Source organism: Marmota flaviventris, chromosome 8, assembly GCF_047511675.1.
Source record: "Marmota flaviventris isolate mMarFla1 chromosome 8, mMarFla1.hap1, whole genome shotgun sequence".
Taxonomy (NCBI): Eukaryota; Metazoa; Chordata; class Mammalia; order Rodentia; family Sciuridae; genus Marmota; species Marmota flaviventris.
Genome location: NC_092505.1, coordinates 10,348,245 through 10,371,214, shown reverse-complemented (window position 1 = coordinate 10,371,214; position 22,970 = coordinate 10,348,245). Strand labels below are relative to the sequence as shown.

At 40.3% G+C, this 22,970-nt stretch overlaps 1 protein-coding gene across 3 annotated transcripts in view; it reads left to right on the top strand.

Annotated features, from left to right (window-relative positions):
- The first annotated feature begins 12,480 nt into the window (after positions 1-12,480).
- Ifnar1 (interferon alpha and beta receptor subunit 1) overlaps positions 12,481-22,970 on the top strand; it is a 30,600-nt gene continuing 20,110 nt past the window's right edge. Inside the window, exons 1-2 of one of the 3 annotated variants that reach the window (XM_071615075.1) lie at positions 12,481-12,653; positions 21,859-21,982. In XM_071615075.1, coding sequence (XP_071471176.1) covers positions 12,581-12,653; positions 21,859-21,982 — 197 coding nt within the window. In that variant the 5' untranslated portion in view covers positions 12,481-12,580. The remainder of the gene's footprint in view (positions 12,654-21,858; positions 21,983-22,970) is intronic. The other 2 variants (XM_027929207.2, XM_027929208.2) reach the window with 2 other exon arrangements.

The window sequence follows — 22,970 nt, the reverse complement described above, 5'->3', positions numbered from 1 at the left end:
ATTTTTGTTGTTGTTTTAATGATTTCTTGAAGGATCTGACTATGTTCTTATTCTTACATTGCAACATGTTCATATCCACAATAGGAGGAGCATCAATTCTGCCATTGTCTTATACAATTATGCATTTACAGGATTATCTCTAATTTCCAATTTATTTGCAGAAATCATGTGACATCCATTTTGTAATTATTAGATGAGTTAAAAAAAAATCAGATTAGCAGCACAGTTCACAATAGCAAGACTGTGGAACCAACCTAGATGCCCTTCAATAGACGAATGGATAAAAAAAAATGTGGCATTTATACACAATGGAGTATTACTCTGCATTAAAAAATGACAAAATCATAGAATTTGCAGGGAAATGGATGGCATTAGAGCAGATTATGCTAAGTGAAGCTAGCCAATCCCTAAAAAACAAATGCCAAATGTCTTCTTTGATATAAGGAGAGTAACTAAGAACAGAGTAGGGACGAAGAGCAGGAGAAGAAGATTAACATTTAACAGGGATGAGAGGTGGGAGGGAAAGGGAGAGAGAAGGGAAATTGCATGGAAATGGAAGGAGACCCCTCAGAGTTATACAAAAGTACATACAAGAGGAAGTGAGGGGAAGGGGAAAAATAATACAAGGGGGACAAACGAATGTCAGTAGAGGGGGCAGAGAGAGAAGAGGGGAGGGGAGGGGAGGGGAGGGGGGATAGTAGAGGATAGGAAAGGCAGCAGAATACAACAGACACTAGTATGGCAATATGTAAATCAATGGATGTGTAACTGATGTGATTCTGCAATCTGTATATGGGGTAAAAATGGGAGCTCATAACCCACTTGAATCAAATTGTGAAATATGATATATCAAGTACTATGTAATGTTTTGAACAGCCAACAATAAAAAATTAAAAAAAGAAAAAGCAGATCAACATAAACAAGGGGCACAGGAGGGGCCTAAGAGCCAACTCCGTCCGCTCCCCGTTTTGCCGAGAATCCCTGCCCTCTTTACCTCTGCTGGGAACCCAGGTTCCTCTAAGGGCCCCCAGAAGACCTTTCCAGGTGTGTGGTCTTGTGTTGTTTGATCAAGAAAAGCAACTGTAAGCACTGTCCCTGGAAGTTTGCCAGGAAAGTAGATTTTAGATGCTTTCTTCCCACCTGTGTGCGAACACCGTAGACATGTTAGTAGATGATGTGAAATAGATGTTATTGGCTTGGCCGTAGTAATGATTTCTCTCTCTCCATACATATTATGTTGTACACCTTACAGACAATGAAAAAGAGAGTCTTATAAATTTAAAGAAATATGGAGGAATGATGAGGACATATATTGTAGAAATTATTCTAGTTCTGTATAAGTCTAAACTATTTTATTTGAGAATAAAATATTTAATGTTTCTATTCAATATTCATTGAATGCTGTGCAATTTTTGAGACAGATATATGTATTCTTGATGATATCTTTCCTTATTCTGCTTTGTTTGGGCAGAATTGTTAATGTTTTGTTGTTGTTGTTGTTTTCTGGACCTTCTGTTTCTCATTCAAAGACAGAAGCCAAGGACAGAGGTTTGTTCTAGGATACAGTTACTTGGAAATAATTTGGTCTTTTCAAGATTTGCTTTGTCCAGTGGAACAAGAAGTGTTTAATGCAGGGCTAACTTTGCCTCACTCTCAGAGTAATGTATACTAGGGTGCTCCACCTGATGCTCTGTGAATTATAAGAATTTTCCACCCTGGGGGCTGGGGATGTGGCTCAAGTGGTAGCACGCTCGCCTGGCATGCGTGCAGCCCGGGTTCGATACTCAGCACCACATACAAAGATGTTGTGTCCGCCGAAAACTAAAAAAAAATAAATATTAAAAAAAATTCTCTCTCTCTCTCTCTCTCTCTCTCTCTCTCTCTCTCTCTCTCTCTCCCCCTCTCTTTCACTCTCTCTTTAAAAAAAAAAAAAAAAGAATTCCCCCCCCCCCCGGCTCAGCCCTCTATGAGCTCTAGGGGTTTTGCTTTCTTTCCCATTTCCTCAGATACATACTCATTACTATTTAGCTTCATACTGGATGAGGACCCTTTGTATCTCTCTAGAGCTTTCTCTGTGTACAGCTTTGTCTTTTCTGTACTCTGCCCCGTGAATCTAGGCCTCAGCCCTCTTGGACTCCTAACCCCAGCTACCACTCTGCCCAACCGTCCCTCAATGTCAGTCTGACCCTGGACTCTTCTTCTCTAAGTCAAGGCCTGGAAATATTCTCCATAAATAAACTCCGCTTGGGCAATTGTAGAGCTCATCTCATTTCTTTCCTTTCTCTAAGAAACCACTGTTCTAAGCTGCCATTGTCTGATATCTAAAATCTATTTATCACCTATCTATTTGTCAACCAAGAGTTCATTTGTAGTTTAAGAATCTGGTTAATGTTATTCCATTGTGACCAGAAGCAGAAATTCTACTCATGTACTATGTTTTAAATACTTTCTCCTATCAATTTTCTTTTTTCTGTTACTCTTATTAATAAAAAATTGTGCTTCCTGGCTTGACCATTGATGTCTCTCTCAATCTGTCCTCTCTTAGTTTTTATTTCTTTGTATTTTTATCCTTGGTTCTAGGAGATTCACTTCATTTCTTGTGAAATTTTTATTTCTGGAATTATGGGTTAAATTTTCAAAAGCATTTAAAAATTCTGACTGCATACATATCCCTCATCCGTTTTTTTTTTTTTTTTTTTTGGTCTTATGATGCACTAAGATCCAAATTCCTTTAGGATTCGGATTTTGGATTTTGGTGACATTACTTTCTGTTTTATTATTCTATTTCTTCAAGAATCACTTTGTTCTGCTTTTACTCATCTTTTTTATTCTGCTAGCTTTTCTTATTTCTGGTAAGCTTTGGATATCCATTTATATTTAAAAGGAAAAGAAATATTGATTCCCCGCCCCGCAGGTAGCTTTTGCCAACAGAGTCTTTCCTAGAAAAATGAAAGCAACTATTTGGGGGAAAATCGTGTCACTAGAAGCATCCCTGTAAGGTGGGCAATCATGGAGTCATAATAAGGCTGGGGACAACTGCCACAATGGGAAAACCTTCACTCTGCCCATTTGAACAGCCCAATCATGTTCTCAAGGTAGTTCAGTATTCAAGAAGATAAATCACTACTTATTTTGCAGTCAGAGTAAATGCCTGTCTGCCTCAGGAAGGGGTGAAGCAGGCAGTGGGAGGACAGTGGGCAGCTTCCTGGCATTGCCATTAGATTGATAGCTTTATTAGCCCATTAGTTTTGGGACTTTCTAATCTTGCTTCCACCTTCTTATCCCAGAGGAAGAGCAGTGGCCTCAACAGGGAAAAGAAAGCAAACTCTGATAATGCATTCTCAACATATGTGTCATTGTTTATAAGCTAAACTAATGCACTGTTCTGTGCAGGTCATAAATCTTATACAATAGAGACATCCAAAAGGATGCCTTCAGGATATTTGAAACAGCATTTAAAGGCATTTTATTTATTAAAAAAAAAAAAAAGGTACATATTGGTTCCCACTCCATGTTGGTCCCTGGAGTCTGGTGTGCAGGTCACCTCTCTGCTCCCTCAACCTACCCACTTGGAATGACCTGACTCGCTGCTTCCTCTTTCTTTTGTTTACCATGCTCAGGAAAAGCCCCTGTGTGGAAATTAGTGGAAAATTCCTGGGCTCTGTACCACAGGGCAGATAAAGGGATTGGTTGACTCAAGGAGAATTATATTTTTAAATCTTCATTTATTTATTTATTTTGATACTGGGGATTGAACTCAGGGACTCTTTAGCATTGAGTTACATATCCCATCCCATCTATCTACCTACCTACCTACCTATCATCTATCTATCTATTTTAGAGAGAGTTTCACAAGGTTGCTGAGAGTTAAGTTGTTGAGGCTGGCCTGGAACTTGCATCCTCCTGCCTCAGCCTCCAAAGTTGCTAGGGTTCCTGGCATGCACCACCATGCCCAGCAGAGGAAGAAATTTAAACTTAAACCTGCACAGAGATGGCTGACATGGCTCCCTCCATCCCCAGGGCTACTGTGGGTTTCACATTACATGTATTCCATTTATTGGGATGCCAGCAGTGATCTTAATTTTTTCTAAGTCAAATTCTTCATAGGGTTTTGCAAAGATGGAGCAAATTCTGGAAATGTAAAATAATGCAGCAGATATTTAACCTCCAAATCAATGCTTACTAACTGGTGTGCATCTTACAAACATATATTTCAGAGACAGAAGATAAAATAGACCCAGAAGATAAAATAATGAACAAGACATAAGGTATCTAATAATCTCTCAGGTTACGGTGAAAGAAACCACAGACTATCTGTTTTAACAACAGAATTTTTTTTTTTTCAGTTTGGGAGGCTGAGAAGTCCAAGATCAGGGTTCTGGTTCATTCATTCCTGGTGAGGCCCTCCTTCCTGACTTGCAGATGACTACCTTCTGCCTGAATCCTCACAGGGTGGAGACAGCAAGCTCTCTGGTATCTCTACTTACAAGAACACTAACCTCTTCAGATCAGGGACCCACCCTGACAACAGTCATTTAACCTCAAGTACCCTTTATAGGATCTATCTCCAAATACAGTCACACTTGGGATTAGGGCTTCAACATATGAATTTGGAGGGGACACAATTCTGTTGATAGTACTATCTGCTTCTACGAAGTCCACTAAGAAATACTACTATTTATTAGTGAGGGTGGCAACTCGTTGGAGTAATTAAACTAAGTTGTTACTTCATCTCTATTTTATGGGGTACAGAAATCATGCCCAAGTAATTTTAAAAAGCAATATTTAGGAAACAGCAAAGTTGAAGGAGGTAAACCTTTGACTTTTGATCTAAAAAAGATTATCCATTTGTTTACATTATATGCAGGTCAAATGGGATTTTGTTTGTTTGTTTGTTTGGTTGGATTTCTTTAGTTCAAAAGATACTTCATAAGACTTGAGTATCATAACTGATGTTTTCTTTAGTAGATCAAGTTGTTTCTGGGTTAGAGGAAATAAATAGTTATGAACCTCCAAGAGAAGGCTCTTCTGACTTAGTGCAACTCTGAGCCCATGAAGTGGCGAACACTAGTTATAGGGAGGCTGTGGAGGCCCCTGTGCACCCACCTGTTTCTTATCCCATTTTAATCAGTCATAAAACTTCCTTGCTGCTTCGGGAATGAACCAAAATAAAACATCATCCCCAGCAGGGTCTGAATTCTCTTTTGACAGTCTGAAGACTGGGACTAGACTCTGTCATCTGGCCCTGCACTACTGATGCTGTTGGCACTCTCCTCCCCAGCCCCTGTGACTCTTTGGGTCTCCCCTATGTGCCCATGTACAACAGCCTACAGTTTTTAACAGTGAGCTCCTGAACTATTGTTGTATGCAAGGGAACAAAGCCAAGACTGGAAGATGCAGAGGCATAAATATCCAAGCTTCCCCACCTTGGTCAGGATAATTGTGAGTCACAGGCTCTGCACCACCTCTTGAGCTTTTCCATAGATATGACTTACTCACTCAATTTGAAAGCTGGCTTCCCTTCCATCTATCTTCTCCTCTCTCCTCTGGTAGTGTCTCTGCACCTCCCAGGAAAGCTGTATGTTATCAGTCTTCATTCATCCTAGGATCTCCTTCTGAGGGGAATCAAATTAAGATAGATGGTAATAATAACCCAAAGTGACACCTCCCTGCTTTACCTCCTCCTCACCTGAAAAGCCCCACTCTGCTCTCTAAAGATCAACAAAGGTCTGGTGAAAAGGGGAAATTTTCCACCTTTGAGCTTTCTATGATGTGCGTGTGTGTTTGTGTATATGTGTGTGTGTGTGTGTGTGTGTTTCTTATCCTGTCCAGTGTTGTGGAACCCAGATACCCAGAATGTGGCAGATTTGTCTCAAGACTGTTGTACCACAACCTGCAAAAACAGTCAGAATGCACGTTCCAGCTGTGCTAAAGAACTGCTTCTACTGATGCTGGGGTTTCAGATCCACTTATGTTCTCAGTGAGGGGATGGGGTTGTGGCTCGGCCGTAGAGTACTTGCCTCGCAGGTGTGAGGCACTGGGTTTGATCCTTAGCACCATATAAACATAAATAAACAAAATAAAGGTATTGCATCCATATATATATATATATATTTTTTTTTTTTTTTAAGCAATTCAGTGAGACCCTGTCTCAAAATAAAATACAAAATAGGGCTGGGAACTCAAACGAGAGCATTACCAACAGAGTAGACCACTTAGAAGATAGGATATATCTTTTTTCAGGTACCTCTGCCAAGACATGCTTATGTGTAGGAAGGCACAGGAAGGAAAAACCTGAAGACATTGATAACTAATATGACTCAGAACTCACTACTTTCCCACTCCTAGTGGGAAAGTATATCATCTTGAAAATGAAGATAAATATATCATCTTGAAAAGAACGTAGACAACAAAGCAAAAATGATTAGAAACCACAAGCAGAACATCCAAGAAATATGGGATAGTATAAAAAGACCAAATTTAAGAGTTATTGGGATAGAGGAAGGCATAGAAGTCCAAACAAAAGGAATGAGCAATCTATTAAATGAAATAATATCAGAAATCTTTCCAGACATGAAGAATAAAACGGGAATCCAAATCCAAGAAGCCTACAGGATGCTGAATGTGCAAAGTCACAAGAGATCCACACCAAGACACATTATAATGAAAATGCCCAACATACAGAATAAGGAGAGAATTTTAAAAGCCACAGAGAAAAAAAAATAGTGCTGGGGATATGACTTAGTGGTCGAATGCCCCTGAGTTCAATTCCCAATACCCAATAAATAAATAAAATGTATAATGTATATATAATCTCCCCTCTAGATCACAGGTTCCACATGAATTCATGAATTCAACCAACTGTGGATCAAAATGTTTGGTAAAAAAAATTGCCTCTGTATTGACTATTTTCTAGTACTGACATGTACATAATCACCCCCCTAAATGATATAGTATAACAATCATTTTCATAGCTTTTACATGGTATGAGGTATTACATGTACTCTAGAGATGATTTAAAGAATATGGGCTGGGGCTGGGGTTGTGGCTCAGTGCTAGAGACCTTGCCTAGCACAGGTGAGGACTTGGATTTGATCTCAAACATGGCAACAAACAAACAAAACACACTAGAGATGTGTGGAGGTTATATGCAAATACTATGCCATTTTATATAAGGGACTTGAGTGTCTGCAGATTTTGGTATCCAAGGTAGGGATCCTGGAACCAATTCCTTGGGGACCCTGAGGGATGACTATAGAGAATATTATTCAACTATAAAAAAGGAATAAAATGATGAAACCTACTAAAATGTAGATGAACCTATAAAACTACAGGAGTTGAGGGCATTTAACCCCCAAATATGCCAATTTCATATACTGATCATTTCGAGCTGAAGGCACTTGCAGAAAGGGCTGTCTCACATTTTCTTTTCTAGCTGAAGCAGCTCACAAAATTTCCTTTGAGAAAGGTGCTCTTCCTGTACCAGGGTGAAAAGAACACACCTGAGCTGGAGCAGAGCCATCAACTCAAGCAACAAGCCAAAAATGAAAGTTAAGAGTGAAACTTTGACCATATCTTATTGAACAAGAGGGCACCCCAACTTCCTCCCCCTCCCACTCCATGGAATGGAGCCAGGTGAATCAGTACAGAGATGGGGGTGTGTTGTTGAGGGAGCCCAGATCAAAAGTCTCCTGGAGAGCAGGGGAAGAGGAAGAGGGAAGGGCTAGGAGTGGGAAAGTAGTGAGTTCTGAGTCATATTAGTTATCAATGTCTTCAGGTTCTTCCTTCCTGTGCCTTCCTACACATAAGCATGTCTTGGCAGAGGTACCTGAAAAAAGACCTTGGAAAGAGAAACTAGGAATGATGGTGCTGAGGACTAGGAATACAGACATGTGCATACTCCATGAGTCCTTGATAGCACCTCTCTCAAAAGACAACCATGCTCTGGCTGGGCACCGAGTCTTGCATGGGTAGGACAGCTTGAGGCCCAACAAGTAAAGAACTTGTAATTTCCTATAGTTCAATATAAAAAATCCTAGGAGCCACACTCTTCAGTTTCCTGTCTACAGACCCCATCAACAGCATGCAATCACAGTGTAGTGTCTCTCACCTGAAGAGCACAGCATTGACTTTCTGACCCTCCTCCAGGGACTGCCACATTTCTCTGAGCCTTGAAGTTGTATTTCTCAAGAAGATGGTGACACTTGCTGTCTCAATTCCCACTGCCCCCCCCTTTGCCACCCATTTGCTCCTCAGCTCCCTAAAAGCTAAGGTTCTATTCTCATTGCGGTACTTCCATTACTTCCTCCTGTCCCACACACTTGATCATGGTGTATAATCTTCTTTACGAGCTATTGGATTTTGTTTGCCAGTATTTTTGTTATCTGTTCCTTAGGGATGTGGTTTGTAATATTTCCCTCTCTCTCTCCCTCCCTCTCTTTCCTACTTTCCTTCTTTCTTTTTTCTCATATGTGTGTCTTTGTCTAGTTTTTGTATCAGGGTAATGCTAGTCTTACAGAAATTTAGAAGCATTTCCTTCCTATTTTGAAATGGTTTGAGAATAATTTTCTTTAGAAGTTGGGTAGAATTCAGCAGTGAAGCCCTCTATTCTAGGCCTTTCTTTGTTGGGAACTTTATATGACTGATTCAATTTCAGTACTCATTAGTGTTCTGTGTAGGTTTTCCATTTCTTCAGTGGTCCAAACTTGGTAGGTTATAGGTGAAAAGCAGATATTGTAACTGAAACACAAAGGATCATTAGGCAATGTTATGGATGAATATATGCCAGAAAATTGGAAAACCTAGAAGAAATGGATATTATTGCAAGTATGAGGCACTGGGTTCGGTCCTCGGCACCACATGAAAATAAAAACAAAATAAAACTATTGTGTCCATCTTTTTTTTTTTTTTTAAAAAGCAAACCACTACAATTTTCTTTCAAGAGTTTAAGGTAACATAATATTCATCCTCTCGGTTCTTTACAAAATTTCACAACTGGTGACAATATTTAGAAGTCACTTTTGAGGGTCTTAGTTAATAACAAAAGACAAAAATCACATGCCACTTGTTTTTCTTGTCATAATATGAGGATAAATTAATATATATTCCTTAGCAATACTTTTGGAAGATATTAGGAAAAATATCTGAAAATCTGAAAAAATAAAAGTTAAATTTCACAGTAATTAACTTCATTATTATGTGCCACAAAGTACAGATGTTTCCAGCATGACCTTTTCAAAAAATCTAAGGAAGTACTTTTCGGTTAACCACAAAGGTTATACATTCAATAATGATTTATTTCTTTAAAACAAAAGGTTTTAGTACCCAGTTCTTAGTTTCTAAATATCATTTCCCTCAAGAAGAAATCAAGTCCCCTTGAAGAAATGGCTGATTTCTAGACCAGGCAGAAAAAGTATAAGATGAACCTGAAATGTGTTGTGCTAGAAAGTAAAGAAGCATTCAAAAAAAAATGATGAGTGGGCCAGAGTAGCTCAATGGTAGAGCCCCTGCCTAGCACATGTGGTTCTGGATTCAATCACCAGCACCACAAGAAATAAAGCAAAGCAAACTGAGGAGGACACCTCAATATTCATAGGTGCCAGTGTGAAGTGACTATCACTGACAAAATCTGGGACAACTGAAGTATTAAAATAAATAGGAGGAGCTCAGTTGGTAGAGTGCTTGCCTGGTTCAATCCTCAGGACCAACAAAAAATGAAAGAAAAAGAAAGAAAGAAGGAAGGAAGGAAGGAAGGAAAGAAAGAATGAATGAATTGGTAAAGGACAAAGAATTTTAGGGCAGTAAAATTATTCTGTATGATACTATAATGTGGGATACCTGAAATCATGAATTTGGCAAGACCATAAAACTGCACAATCAAAGAGCAAACCCAAATGTAAATCCTGGAGTTTAATACAAGTTTACCAAATTTAAGAACTGTACCATACCAATGCAAGACATTAACAATGGAGGAAACTAGAGAAGGGTTAGGAGGAGAGAGTAAACAGGATCTCTCTGTAGTTTTTGTTCAATTCTTTAGTAAACTTAAAACTGTCCTAAACATGAAGTCTATTAACTAAAATTTTTAAAATAAAGGTAGCAATGAAACTATAACCAATGAAATAAGAATATGTGAACCAAACCAATAATAAAAGAAATAAAAGCTCTTTGGTATGTCAACTAGTACTTGTAGAGGTCAGGGCAGTGTTGAAAAGGCACCACTGCACAACTATAACAGAGACTGGTTCAGGCAAAGATCATCAGTGGACACTAATTCTAGGTGAACAAGTCTGATGAACATCAGGGTATTTGCAGGACCTGAGTATCTTCATACAGGTCAATTCCAAGGGAAAATGGTAACAATACAGGGAGACTGGCTAACATCTGGCCTTGATGAAAATGGACTTCACAGATAAGGAGATAACAAACAGGATTCTGAGCACCCCACACAATTATGTAGTTCTGCAGTATGCATAATCTGAATCTAACCATGAGAAGTACTCTATAAAATAGTTGGCCTATATTTTTCAACAGCAATAACAACAAAAGACAGTGACATGAAAGACAAAGAACAAGAACTGTCCCAGATTAAATAAACCTAAAGAAATCCAGGAAAACAAATAAATAAAATATAAATTTGAGTGCATGTATAAAGAGAGCACAAATGTGGGAAAATATTAACAATGTGATGAATCTGGGAAGAGTTCTCTATTTTTCTAACTTTTTGTAAATTTGAAATTATCCCAAAATAATTTGTTACGAAGAACATGCTTTACAGAAAAGGAAGGTATAATCTTTGATGGATCAATTTAACTGGATAAAGAGGGGAAAGGAGGTTCTCAACTAAGGTTACAGAGCTAGCATCACACTCCATCCAACGACAAATTATTATCATAAATAAGCTGAAACTGAAATGTTTTCTACTGGGCATCTCACGTACAGTACATTTTCTTAAAACACAATTCAATGTCACTAAAAATATTTAAGACAGGTTGTACTAAGAAGGGGATCATGAAAATCTTTTGTGCCATACAAATGCTGTCAACTTTAAGATGAGTGATGGGAAAAAAAAGATGACTTATGTATTTTTTTGAAAAGATTATTTACTGATCATTTATTCAACAAATGGCTCACATAACTATGCTTATATAACAATTATCAGAAAAACTACTAGAACCTTTAACACTACTATTATAGTCAGAAAGTAAAAGCCCCAAAAAAAAAATCCTTTGCATTTTTAAATATATTTGGAAATATTTCTACTTGGATTTAATTTTTGTTACCAAAAAACACTTCGTGCATCTATGAAAACTCTAGCTGCCCACCAAAGAAAGTAGAGAAAAATTGACAGCATGTTTAAAAATCTTTTGAATGTTCCAGTCGTTTTAAGCTTATTGTTCTAAAAAAAAAAATGCCATCTATTCCAACTAGTTTGCACGAACGTTCAGACAGGAAGTGGAAATTCTGATGAAAGCCTCAAAGGGTCATTGGAAAGGCTCTTAAAATGGTATGATTTCATAACCGCAATCGGGACTTTTCTGCTTCCCTTTGGATCTACACGTCTTTTGTGGTACTGTTTTAGCTGCCATGTCACAGCAAAAACAAATCACTGATACAACCAGAATCAGACTCCAATAACTTTGAGTCGATAAGTGAAAACCCAAGGTTTTCTAGAAGAGCAGATTACCAGAAATCATTGTTACCGCAAAATACATGAACTTCATGGTATGTAAATTATACCTCATGAGAGGTTTTAAAAACAGGCACCTTCTACCGGTTTGTCCCTCATTACAAATATTCATTTTACCATACAATTGATAGTTTATCGTTATAAGTAACAACTCTCTGGTTGTCCACCTCTCATCCTTTAAAATCCTTTTGCATATCTTCCTGATGAGCATAATGTGATTAAGGTATTTGGGTCAATAACCCTTTGGATGGCAGGGTCCAGTTGTTTACTGATTAAAAGGTCAGCGATCAAAAAGGCTGACACAGCAGTTCCAAGACACCTCCAGCCCAGTGTCTGGAGCCCCCAGCCCCCGCACACCCAGAAAACTAGCGCCCCACTCTGGACAACCCCGCCCACAGGAAACCTCGCCCCTACGTTCTTCGAGCCCCCACCGCCCCGTCCCCCGGGGATTCCCAACGGTCGCATAGCACGACCTTTGGGTCAGCGACACCCCGGCGAGGCCAGAGGAGAGGGCATGACGGCCGCTGCACTGGCGCCCCGCCCCCCGCGGCCACGGGCCGGAAGCTGGGGACGCACGTCGCGCCCAGAGCTCCGCGCAGGCGCGCCGGAAGCAAGCCGCGGTGCAGTCGGGGCCAAGGCCTCCCTGGACTCCAGGAACTGGGCGGCCGCCCGCCGGCAGGGTGGGGCGGGAGGAGAAGGCCGGGCGACCTCCTTTCCAAGCCCGGGGGCGGGGCGTCCGTGGAGGGGCGGGGCGTTCGCGGGCGGGGGAACCGGGGAGGCGGGGACGGTGCATCCGCGGGCCTGGGTTGGGCGCAGAAGTTTGGTAACAGCGGCGGCACTGCTCGCGTGACAGAGGATGTGAGTGGCGGGGCCCGCCGCGGCCCGCGGACGATGCTCGCCCTCCTGAGCGCGACGACGCTGGCGCTGGTCGCCGGGGCCCCTTGGGTGCTCCCCGCAGCCGCAGGTGAGAGACCTGGGATCTGGGCGCAGGGCGGGTGGCGGGACGCGAGGCTGGGCAGAGGGAAGACTTGGCCGGGACGCGGGCGGGGGAGACCGACGTCTCTGTGTGTCTGGTCGCCAGTGCCTGAGTGGTGTGGGATCGGGGCCTCAGCGCTCAACTTGAACCTGATGTGGGCTCGAAAATCAAACTGGAGCCCTGGCACCGCTAGCTTGTTAGCCAGTGTACGCGCCCCGCGTTGGGGGCACCCCTAGGCCACCAGCCCTGGGGCCGCGCCCCGGCCTCCCACCCTCGGAAACCAGCTGTGCCGGGGCCTCCTGTTGGCGTTTGCTTCTTTTGGAGAAATGCTTGGCTCTGCTGTCGGGCTTGATAATAAACAATATGTCCTTAAAACGCACTTCCTCGATTTAGTAAACAGTTGCCCCCAGCCCCGGGATGGAGTGAAATAAGTGTTGAAGGAATTTCTCTGCCCGCAGGATCCTCATGGTCTAATAAAAAAATAATAAAAGAACATCTGAGCATGCCTGTGAACCCAGCTACTAGGGAGACCGAGGCAGGCGGATCCCATATTTAAGGCCAGCCGCAGCAACTTAGTGAGACTCTATCCCAAAAAATAAAAAAGGCTGGGGATATAGCTCAATGGTAAAATTCCTGAGTTCCACCCTCAGTACCATTTAAAAAGAAAAAAGAAAAACATGCAAGAAGCCACTACTAGCTTCTTGCAAGTCATAATACTTAGCTGGGGTGGTTAGCATCAGGGGGATGACAACTGTTGTTTAAGAATTGAGAGAAGAGCTATGCGGACTCTATCCCAAAAAATAAAAAGGGCTGGGGATGTAGCTCAATGGTAAAATTCCTGAGTTCCACCCTCAGTACCATTTAAAAAGAAAAAAGAAAAACATGCAAGAAGCCACTACTAGCTTCTTGCAAGTCATAATACTTAGCTGGGGTGGTTAGCATCAGGGGGATGACAACTGTTGTTTAAGAATTGAGAGAAGAGCTATGCGGGGTGGTGCATGCCTGTAATCCCAGCACCTGGGGATGCTGAGGCAGGAAGATCCCTAGTTCAAAGCCAGCCTGACAAAAGTGAGGTTGTAAGCAATTCAATGAGACCTTGTCTCTAAATAAAATACAAAATATGGTCGAGTACTCCTGAGTTCAATCCCCGGTACTCCTCCCCCCCCCCCGCCCCCCCAAAAAAAGATCGAGAGAAGAGAGGAAATTTTGTAGTGAGAGAAACAGGGCCAAGCATCCCAGCGCAGGGATCCAGGAGGCCTCTGAGGCTGGTAGTAGGGTCAGAATACCTCTTTTTTAAAAAAACTCTATACCTGTGTGGTGCATGATATAGTATTCCTCAAACCCTCCACAAATAGTAACTTATAGTGTATGGGTGTTAGGATCCTGGTACAACCCATGATAATTTTTTTGAAGTTTTTTATGAAAAATTTGCATTAAACTCATATTTGCTTTAATAGAAAAAGAATTTCCCCAAAATTTTCACGTAAATTGACCTTCAAGGAAGATGTGCACAGAGAAATTCATTTTAGACTAGAGAGCTATTAAAATATGATTTATAGGTACTTAGCATTTATTTACTAACTATGTACGAATCACTAATTTGAGTGTTTTAGAGATGCAAACTCACTTAGCTTTCAAAACCTAGAAAGTATTGTCCCCATTTTACAGATCTGAGAGCTTTAAGTAACTGCATGAAACCAGTCAGCCACTGGTTGAGTGGGAAATCATATCCTGAGAGTCTGAAAGCCTTATGTCTTAACCAATCTGGACTGTTTCTGAGAAGCCAAACAATTTAAATTCTTGACTATCCACCTATATGTTAAGAGCCTACTTATCAGTTATCTTTAGCTAATGTTCTTTTTCTCCAGAGCAATAATAATATTCAAAACTAAGTGAAATGTTAACCCAAATATGAGATTGTAATGTTGGTCTTTCAAAAGTCATAGAAATATGCATACTTTTTAACCTATTAAATACAATTCTAGGACCCTAGTCTAAGAAAATTGTCCAAAATGTAGGAGGAAGTTTGCATTCATGTTTGTATGGATGTATGTGTGTGCATTTACATCAGATTTAAAAAGATAATTGTGTAGGCTTTCCATTGCTGGGATGAATATCCGAGAAAAAACAAGGAGCATTTTGGCTCATGGTTTCAGAGGTTTCAGCTCATGATTGGCCAGCTCTATTGCTTTAGTGAACCTCACAGCAGAAGGATGTGGCAAAGCACAGCTGCTCACCTCATTTCAACAGGGAAGCGGAGAGAAAGAAAAAGGTGAAGGAGCCAGGGCAAGATAAAACCTTGTAGGCATGCCCCCAGTGAACCACTTCCTCTAACTAGACCTCACCACCTAAAGTTTCCACTACCTGCCAATAATGCCATCAATATGTATCCATCCATGAATTAATCCACGGATGAGGGTAGAGCCCTTGAGATTCAATCAATTCCTAAATACAACACTGCTGCATTGGGGATTAATTCTTCAACACATGAGCCTTTGGGGGATATCCAATCCATTACATTCTGCCACTGGCCCCAAAGGCTCATGTTCATCTCTAAGCATCCCTTAGTTTTAACAGCATTTCTCAAAAGTCAAATCTAATGTTTTCTCTCAACTCAAGGCAACTCATAGCTGTGATTCCCTGTAAAAATTGAAAAGCAAGTTACATACGTTCAACATACAATGATGGGACAGGCACAGGGTAAATATTCCCAAAGGGAGAAGTGGGGGATAGAAAATAAGGATGGGTCCCAAAGCAAGACTGAAACCCAGCAGGGCAGACGCTGAATCCTGTAGCTCCATGTCTGTCATCCAGGGAACAGGCGATGAGATAGGAGCTACATGATTTGAACAACCCCACCCCTATGGCTTTGCTGGTTGCAGCCCACATGGCCTCTTTCTTGGGCTGGCTCTGCTCACTGCCTGCACCTTTTCTTGGCAGACAGTCCACATTACTCTCATCTGTGCCTTCCTGAGGTCTCCATTGAAGCTTTAGTTTCACTCAGTGAAAATCTCAGTGGGAACCTCATAACTCTTACATTCTGCATTCCTGCAAAGCCAGCACTGTGGGGATGATGCCAAGGTCTGCTGCCAGTGGGAGCAGTAACCAGGTCTACTTGGACCATGACTGCAGCAGCCTCTTAATGCTTGGGAAACTGAGCATGGTGAAACAAATCCTGGGGCTATAGCTTCTTAGGTGGCCCTGTGAGTACAGGGTACCCTGTACTCTCTTCTAAAAGCAAATTGTCTCAAAGGAGTTTATACTTTTACACCCTGAGCCTGCTGTAGGCAGAGACTGGCCAAGCCTGAGATGCTTTCAAGACATCTTTCCTGTTGTCCAGGTCAAAATATCCATTATCTCTTTAGTGGCACTAATTTCTTCAGCAAGTTCACCTTCCTTGGTCACAATTCACTGGCTTCTTTCCTGGACAAACTCAATTTGTCATATCTTTTCACTCTGATTCTTATTCCTGATTGTCACTGACTAAAAAACAGCCAGCAATAGCCGTGCCACCTGAAAAAAAGCCATGCTGCCTTGAAATTTCCCCTACTAAATTAATTTGCCCATCATTTTTAAACTGAGACTCATGTAAGGGCTCAGAGTATAGACAAAATGTAGACAAAGTTCTTTGCCAATGGAACATGATAGGCCTCTAGTCCAATTCTCAACAGGGTTCTTGTTCCCAAAGCACAGTCTTTACTGTCCACTTTCCTATCAGCATTGTGGTCTTCTGTGCTCCCACCAGAATTGCCATAGCTCCACTTAAAACATTCTGAGGCTTCTCTAGCATATATCTCCAAACTTTTCAAAATTCTTCACACAAACCAGTTCCAAAAGCTTCTGAATCACATGGTTATGTATAGTCACTGCAAAAACCCCACTCTTGGTACCAATTTTCTGTATTAGTCAACTTTTTGTCACTGAGACTTAAAATAGGAAATATTTATTTTGGCTCATGGTTTCAGAGGTTTTCAGTTCATCATTGGCTGGCTCCATTGCTTTGGACCTGAGGTGAGGCAGAAAATCATGGCATCAGGGATGTGGTAGAAGACAACAGCTCACTTCATGGCAGCCAGGAAGCAGAGAGAGAGGAAGGAGAAAAGATCTATCCTTCCAGGGTATTCCCCCCAATGAACACTTCCTCTCACTAGGCCCCACCACCTTCAGCTTCCGCCATTTGCCAATAATACTATTAAATATGAATTCCTCAGGGCTGGGGTTGTGGCACAGAGCTAGAACGCTCCCCTACCATGTGTGAGACACCAGTTTCAATCCTCAGTACCACATAAAAATAAAATAAAGATATTGTGTCCACCTGTAACTAAAAAATAAATATTTTTAAAAAAATTTAAAAAAATATATGAATTCCTCAATGCATTCATCCATTGATGAGTCAGAACCCTCATATTGCAATGACTTCCCAAAAATCCTACTTTTGAACACTGCTACATTGGGGGCAAAGCCTTCAACACATGACCCTTTGGGGGACATTCCAAATCCTAACATAATGATAGTAAACTCCACTGGCCAGAGTTTAGTAATTCATGCTGGCAGTCCCAGAACTAGGGAGACAGGCAGGAGGAGCACCTGAGCCCACGAGCTCGAGACCAACCTGGGCAACATACACAAACAACAACAACAACAAAAGAGATTAGTATGAAAGGTTAGAAGCAGCCAAAAACATTAAAAAATGCCCATTTATACATTTTGCATGCTAGAAAGGTAAAATAAATTTTATTAAGAAGAGATTGCTGATGCACAGCAGAATCTAGGAAAATTGAAATCTTGTTTGATAACTATTATCTCCAAGTTCATGTTCACTTTCTAATAAGTTTTTTGTTGGTCTCCCAAGTGCCAAGATGACTCTAACTCTAGGATCTCCTTCATTTAGCAATAGAAGGATTGCAACCTTGAGTACGTCCCTGAATCTCCCCATCACATTTCCTCTGCCTCTCTCAAGGCCTAGAATTTCTTGAATTTGAGTATTCTGAACAGTATACTATAAATATTACAAACACCACCAGATCTTTTGTTAACCCCTGTAAATCCAACTACCACCTGTTGGCTGCACAAAATCTATAAATTCCAACAAATTGGGTAGGAATCAAGTTAAGAAAATAAGGGTAAAGAAATTTGTTCTTTTTAAGGGATAGAGTTGCAAAGATTTTTAATATGAAACTTAAAATTGAGGTGGAAAGACCTGATTACCCATTTAAATTCTTTAAATCAAAAAATGTTTTCTCAGAGTTTCCTCACCTGGCACTGTGGCATACACCTGTAATCTCAGCAGCTCTGGAGGCTGAGGTGGGAGGATTGCAGGATCAAAGCCATCCTCAGCCATTTAGCGAGGCCCTAAGCAACTCAGGGATACCCTGTCTCTAAATAAAATTCAAAAGAGGGCTGGGGATATGACTCAGTGGTTGCCAGCCTGCCCCAGGGTTCCATCCCTGGTACCGGGGGAAAAAAAAAAAAAAAGATCTCCTCTTTTGGCCCCATACCATATCTAACTGTAAAATAGAAGAAACAATCCCAATAAAAAATGTTCTACAAGGACCTTTGTGGTAAAAATACAATAAATAAATCCACCTGTAAGGAAATAATATAATTGTAGAAATAAACGCTAAACAATATTAAATTTATCAGAAATAAAAGGTAGTTTTTAAAAATTAGAGCTTCCAAGTAAATTATCTTTATATTTAAGAAATTTCTGGAAGCCCAGCTGATTATCCTGAAACATACAAATGTAGTATGATGCTATATAGACTCTGCCTTTAATGGTTTGAGATGTGTGTTTCACACAGAGAAGCAGTTGGTAAAAATATGTATTTGGGGGATTCTGGAAATATAACTGGAGTAGAAAGCGAAAGGGTCTCTCTGCTCCCCACACAGTTGGACCGGCGTACTCTGTCTGGTGTGACTGTTTCAGAAGTCTGGAGTATATTTTGAAGGCTTACAACATCAAGGGAAAGACTTAGATGAACAGAGGTATCTATATTAATATTAGTAAAAATGTACTTCACACTATTGTTGGCATAAAATAATGATTCTCCTTTAAATGAAGTAAGAAAATAGTTTATTCTAAGCCATATATGAGTGACCACCATCTGGAAACACGGGTTCAAGTTACCCTGAATGACATGTTTCTCTGAAGTTCAAATGTTACTTGAACTTTTATAGCCACAGAACAAAGTCATAAATCAGTAATGCATTCATTTACTACATTGGCGGGGACATTGCACAGGCAGGTTAAGGGAAAAGGGAAACTCTGACCACTGGACTGGGGTGGTATCTTGCAGCATTCTTGACCAGAAGATCAGTCAGGTTGGGGAGCTGTTCTTTTCCCTAAATGTTATGAGGTGAGCTTTTTTTTTTTTTTTTTTTTAATAGGAAATCAGAAGTAAGGGCTCGTTTTCTCAAGGCCCTGGGGCAGCCTTTACCTCAAGCCCCCCACCCTTGCCTCATCTCCTTTCAGGAGCGAGAGCTTGCCTGTGTCATGTACTTGCTTAAAGAGTTCCATTGTAATATAGGTTTTTTCTTCCAGAAATGCCTAAGTTCACACAAGAAAAGTTACAAGAGACAGATATTATATTTTAATTAAAGCTTCAATACAGCCAGGAGACATAATAGTTATGCAGATTTGTGTACCTCATGGCAAACCATCAAAATACCTGAAGCAAAAACTGGTGGAATTGAAGGGAGAAGTAGACAGTTGTACAATAATAATTGGGGACTACAATATTTACCCCTCTTGAAAATGAATAGAACGACTAGACAGAAGATAAGGAAACAGAAGACACTATCAATAAAGTAAAAAGTCAACCTACAAATGGGAGCAAATATTTGCAAAACCTGTATCTGATAAGGAATTGATACCCATGATATATAGAAAGTTCCCAAAACTCAAGAACAAAGTAACCTAATTCAAAAATTACCAAAGGAGTTGAATAGATATTTCTTCAAAGAAGATGCACAAATGAAAATATGCTCAACATTGCTAATTGTTAAAGAAATACAAGTTGAAACTACAAGATACTACCTCCCACTCCTTAGAACGGCTATTATCAAATGAGTAAATGTTGGTGAGGCTGTGGAAAAACTGGAAGCCTTGTGCACTGTTGGTGGGAAGGTAAATGGTGCAACTGCTATAGAAAGCAGTATGGAGGTTCTCCAAAGAGTGAAAAATGTAATTATTTTAAGATCTAGTGATTCCACTTCCAAATGCATTCCCTAAAAAAATTAAAACAGAGTCTCCAAGAGATACGTGTATATCCATGTTCATAGCCACATTATTCACAATAGCTAAAATGTGGAAACACCAGAGTATCCATCAATGAATGAATGGATAAGCAAAATGTGGTATGTAAACAATTGAACACTGTTAAGCCTTTAAAGGAGGGAAATTCTCACATTTGCTCCAACACTGACAAATCTTGAAAACCTTATAAGTGAAATAAGTTAGCTGCAAAAAAGGAAATACTGTATTATTACACCTGTATGAGGTATTTAGTCAAAGTCTGAGAGATGGTCAGTAGAATGGTTGTCAGAGCTGGGCCATGGGGAATGGGGAGTTATTGTTTAATGGGTATAGGTATTCAATTCTCCAAGACGAAAGGAGTTAGGAACATGGGTGGTGATGGTTGCAGTGTTATCAATATATTTAACGCTTACTGTTGAAGATGGTAAGTTTCACATTATGTGTATTTTACCACAATTTTTAAAATTGGAAAAAGTATATTCTGCACTCAACAAGTATTTGAGAGCGGAGAACATCTACTGAAGTGTGAAATTGAGTGGTGCAGATTAAATGACATGAGTGTAAGAGAACAGCAAGATCAACATGAGCTGCAGTGTTCAGGGAAGTTTCTCTAAAGGGGTCAAGAACTGGGTCTTGGAGGATTTGGGTCATCAGAGAAGAAGAGAGGTACACTGCAAATTGGAGGGGCCAAAAAGGGAAACTGAGGAAGGAGGTAATCCAATTGGTAAAAGATATTTATTAGTAGTAAAAAATAAGGAAAGGGGGCTGGGGTAGTGGCTCAGTAGTAGAGCATTTGCCTAGCATGTGTAAGGCACTGGGTTCGATTCTCAGCACCACATATGAATAAATAAAATAAAGGTCCATTAAAAACTTAAAAAATATATTTTAAAAATATAAGGAAGGTTCATAGATGGGAATCCTCAGAAATAAACAGAAAACCTCAGTCGACATATTCAGAAGTTGAGAAATTTTTAGGTTCCTGAGGGGCTCAGCTGACACAAATATTCATCTCTGTCTCTCAGTTTTGTTATGTGAGTTCTGAAAACAGCTGTCAACTTTGAAATCACATCTGTTCAATTCTCCATCAGAGTATGTGAAGCATCTATCTCTGAAAAGGATGTGAAACCAAACTGAGGCTGTTAAACGGTTGAACCTTGTGTTTCTGATGTCAGTATTACTTCTGAGGCCAGAGTTCCTTTCAGTTAAAGGACAAATTTTTTTATGGATGGAAAACTTAACCTTTTTTCCAGGTCTCTCAGATGGAGAAATATAATTAACACACTCCCGTGCTGAAAGCAAACATTAGCTTTTAGATGTATTAAATATAGCAGCTCACCCCTACCTTACCCACAGTTTTCCTTTCCATGGTCAACCAGGGACTGAAAATATTAAGTAGAAGTTTCTAGAAATAAGCAGTTCATAAGCTTGAAATTGTGTGCCACTTAGAACATTGTAATGAAGTATCACTGCATGTTGCCTGGGACAGGAGTATCTGTCCCAACATATTCCTTGGTGAACTTTCGCTCCAGCATAGTCTACCAGTTACTCTTACTTTACTTACTAATGATCCCCAAAGCACAAACTTTTATTACAGTGTTGTTGCAATTGTTCTATTTTTGTTAGTATTGTTAATCTCTTACTGTACCTACTTCATAGATTAGACTTTACCACAGGGTGTGTGTGTGTATGTGTGTGTGTGTGTGTGTGTGTGACAAAGAGGTGGGGGCAGAAAATGGACTGTAGAGTGCTCAATTCCGTCTTCAGTTATTTCAGGCCTCCACTAGAGGTCTTGCAATGCAACCCCCATAGATAAGGAGGAAGTATATAATACTTGTTTGAATGTATTCACTCTTTAATTACGGATGCGAAGGGAAGAATAACATTTTTTAAAATATCTGTATAGCATCTACATAATTTTGTTTCTGATTGTCTTTATAGGTGAAAAAAATCTACAGCCACCTGAGAATATAGAGGTCTACATCACAGATGACAACTTCACCCTGAAGTGGAACAGCAGGATTGAGACTGTTGAGAATGTGACCTTTTCAGCAGTTTATCAAACGTAAGTGACTCTACTTACTGATTTGCCAGAATGGTGTGGATAATATTTATGATTTTCCCATTTTTTGTTGGTACATTATAATTATACATAATGGTGGGATTTGTGTTATGTTTGTGCATGCACACAATGTAACAATATAATTTAGCCAGTGTCATCCCCAGTATTTCCCCTTTCCCTCACCCCAGTCCCTTTCCTCTATATTACTGATCCACCTTTGATTTATCTGAGATTCCCTCCACCTTCCTATTCCTTTTTTCCTCTCAATATTATTATAACTTTATCACCATAATTTTAGGTTTGGGAAACATTTCTTTTTCATGTATTAGAAATTTTCTGTCTTCATATTTGTAATCCATTTCTACAAATAGAGACTTAGTCAAATTTATCTTTGAAGCAAAAGAGATTTGAGATGAGTGTGGTAAAGGCTTTTCTAGCCCACAACTACCTCATACTTTCTCTGCTCTGGATATTCTGTGAAATGTATGTTAGTGTCTGAACTAGAGCATGCCTTGAGGATATGAGAGAGTACCCAAAAAGGCTAATCCAAGGTCTTGGAATAAGTAACCAGACCTCCTATGGTCAGATTTTCCTATTATCTCCATCATACACAATATTTTAAATTCAGATACAGTTTATAAACTATGTTGGACTCTATTGAAGTTTCAGGGTCTCTTTCTTGGTACTGTCTTTCTGTTTCATAGTTGCCAAGAGAGTAGGCAGGCAGGGCTTATGGAGAAAATGTTACAGAAGGGGACCCAGCTCAGGACCTATAGCCCTGGGCCTTTCATCTGGTGTCAGGACTCTGTCTGCTAACTGTGGTCCACTGTCCAGGCAGGAGAAGACAGTGAAGAAGCAAGGGGTTAGGGCCTTCAGAACCAGGGTCCCACCACTTCAGCCACAGCCATGACATTGTGGTTCTCCAGTTATTAAAACGGGAATAGCAGGGGCTGAGGTTATGGCTCAGCAGTAGAACGCTCACCTAGCACGT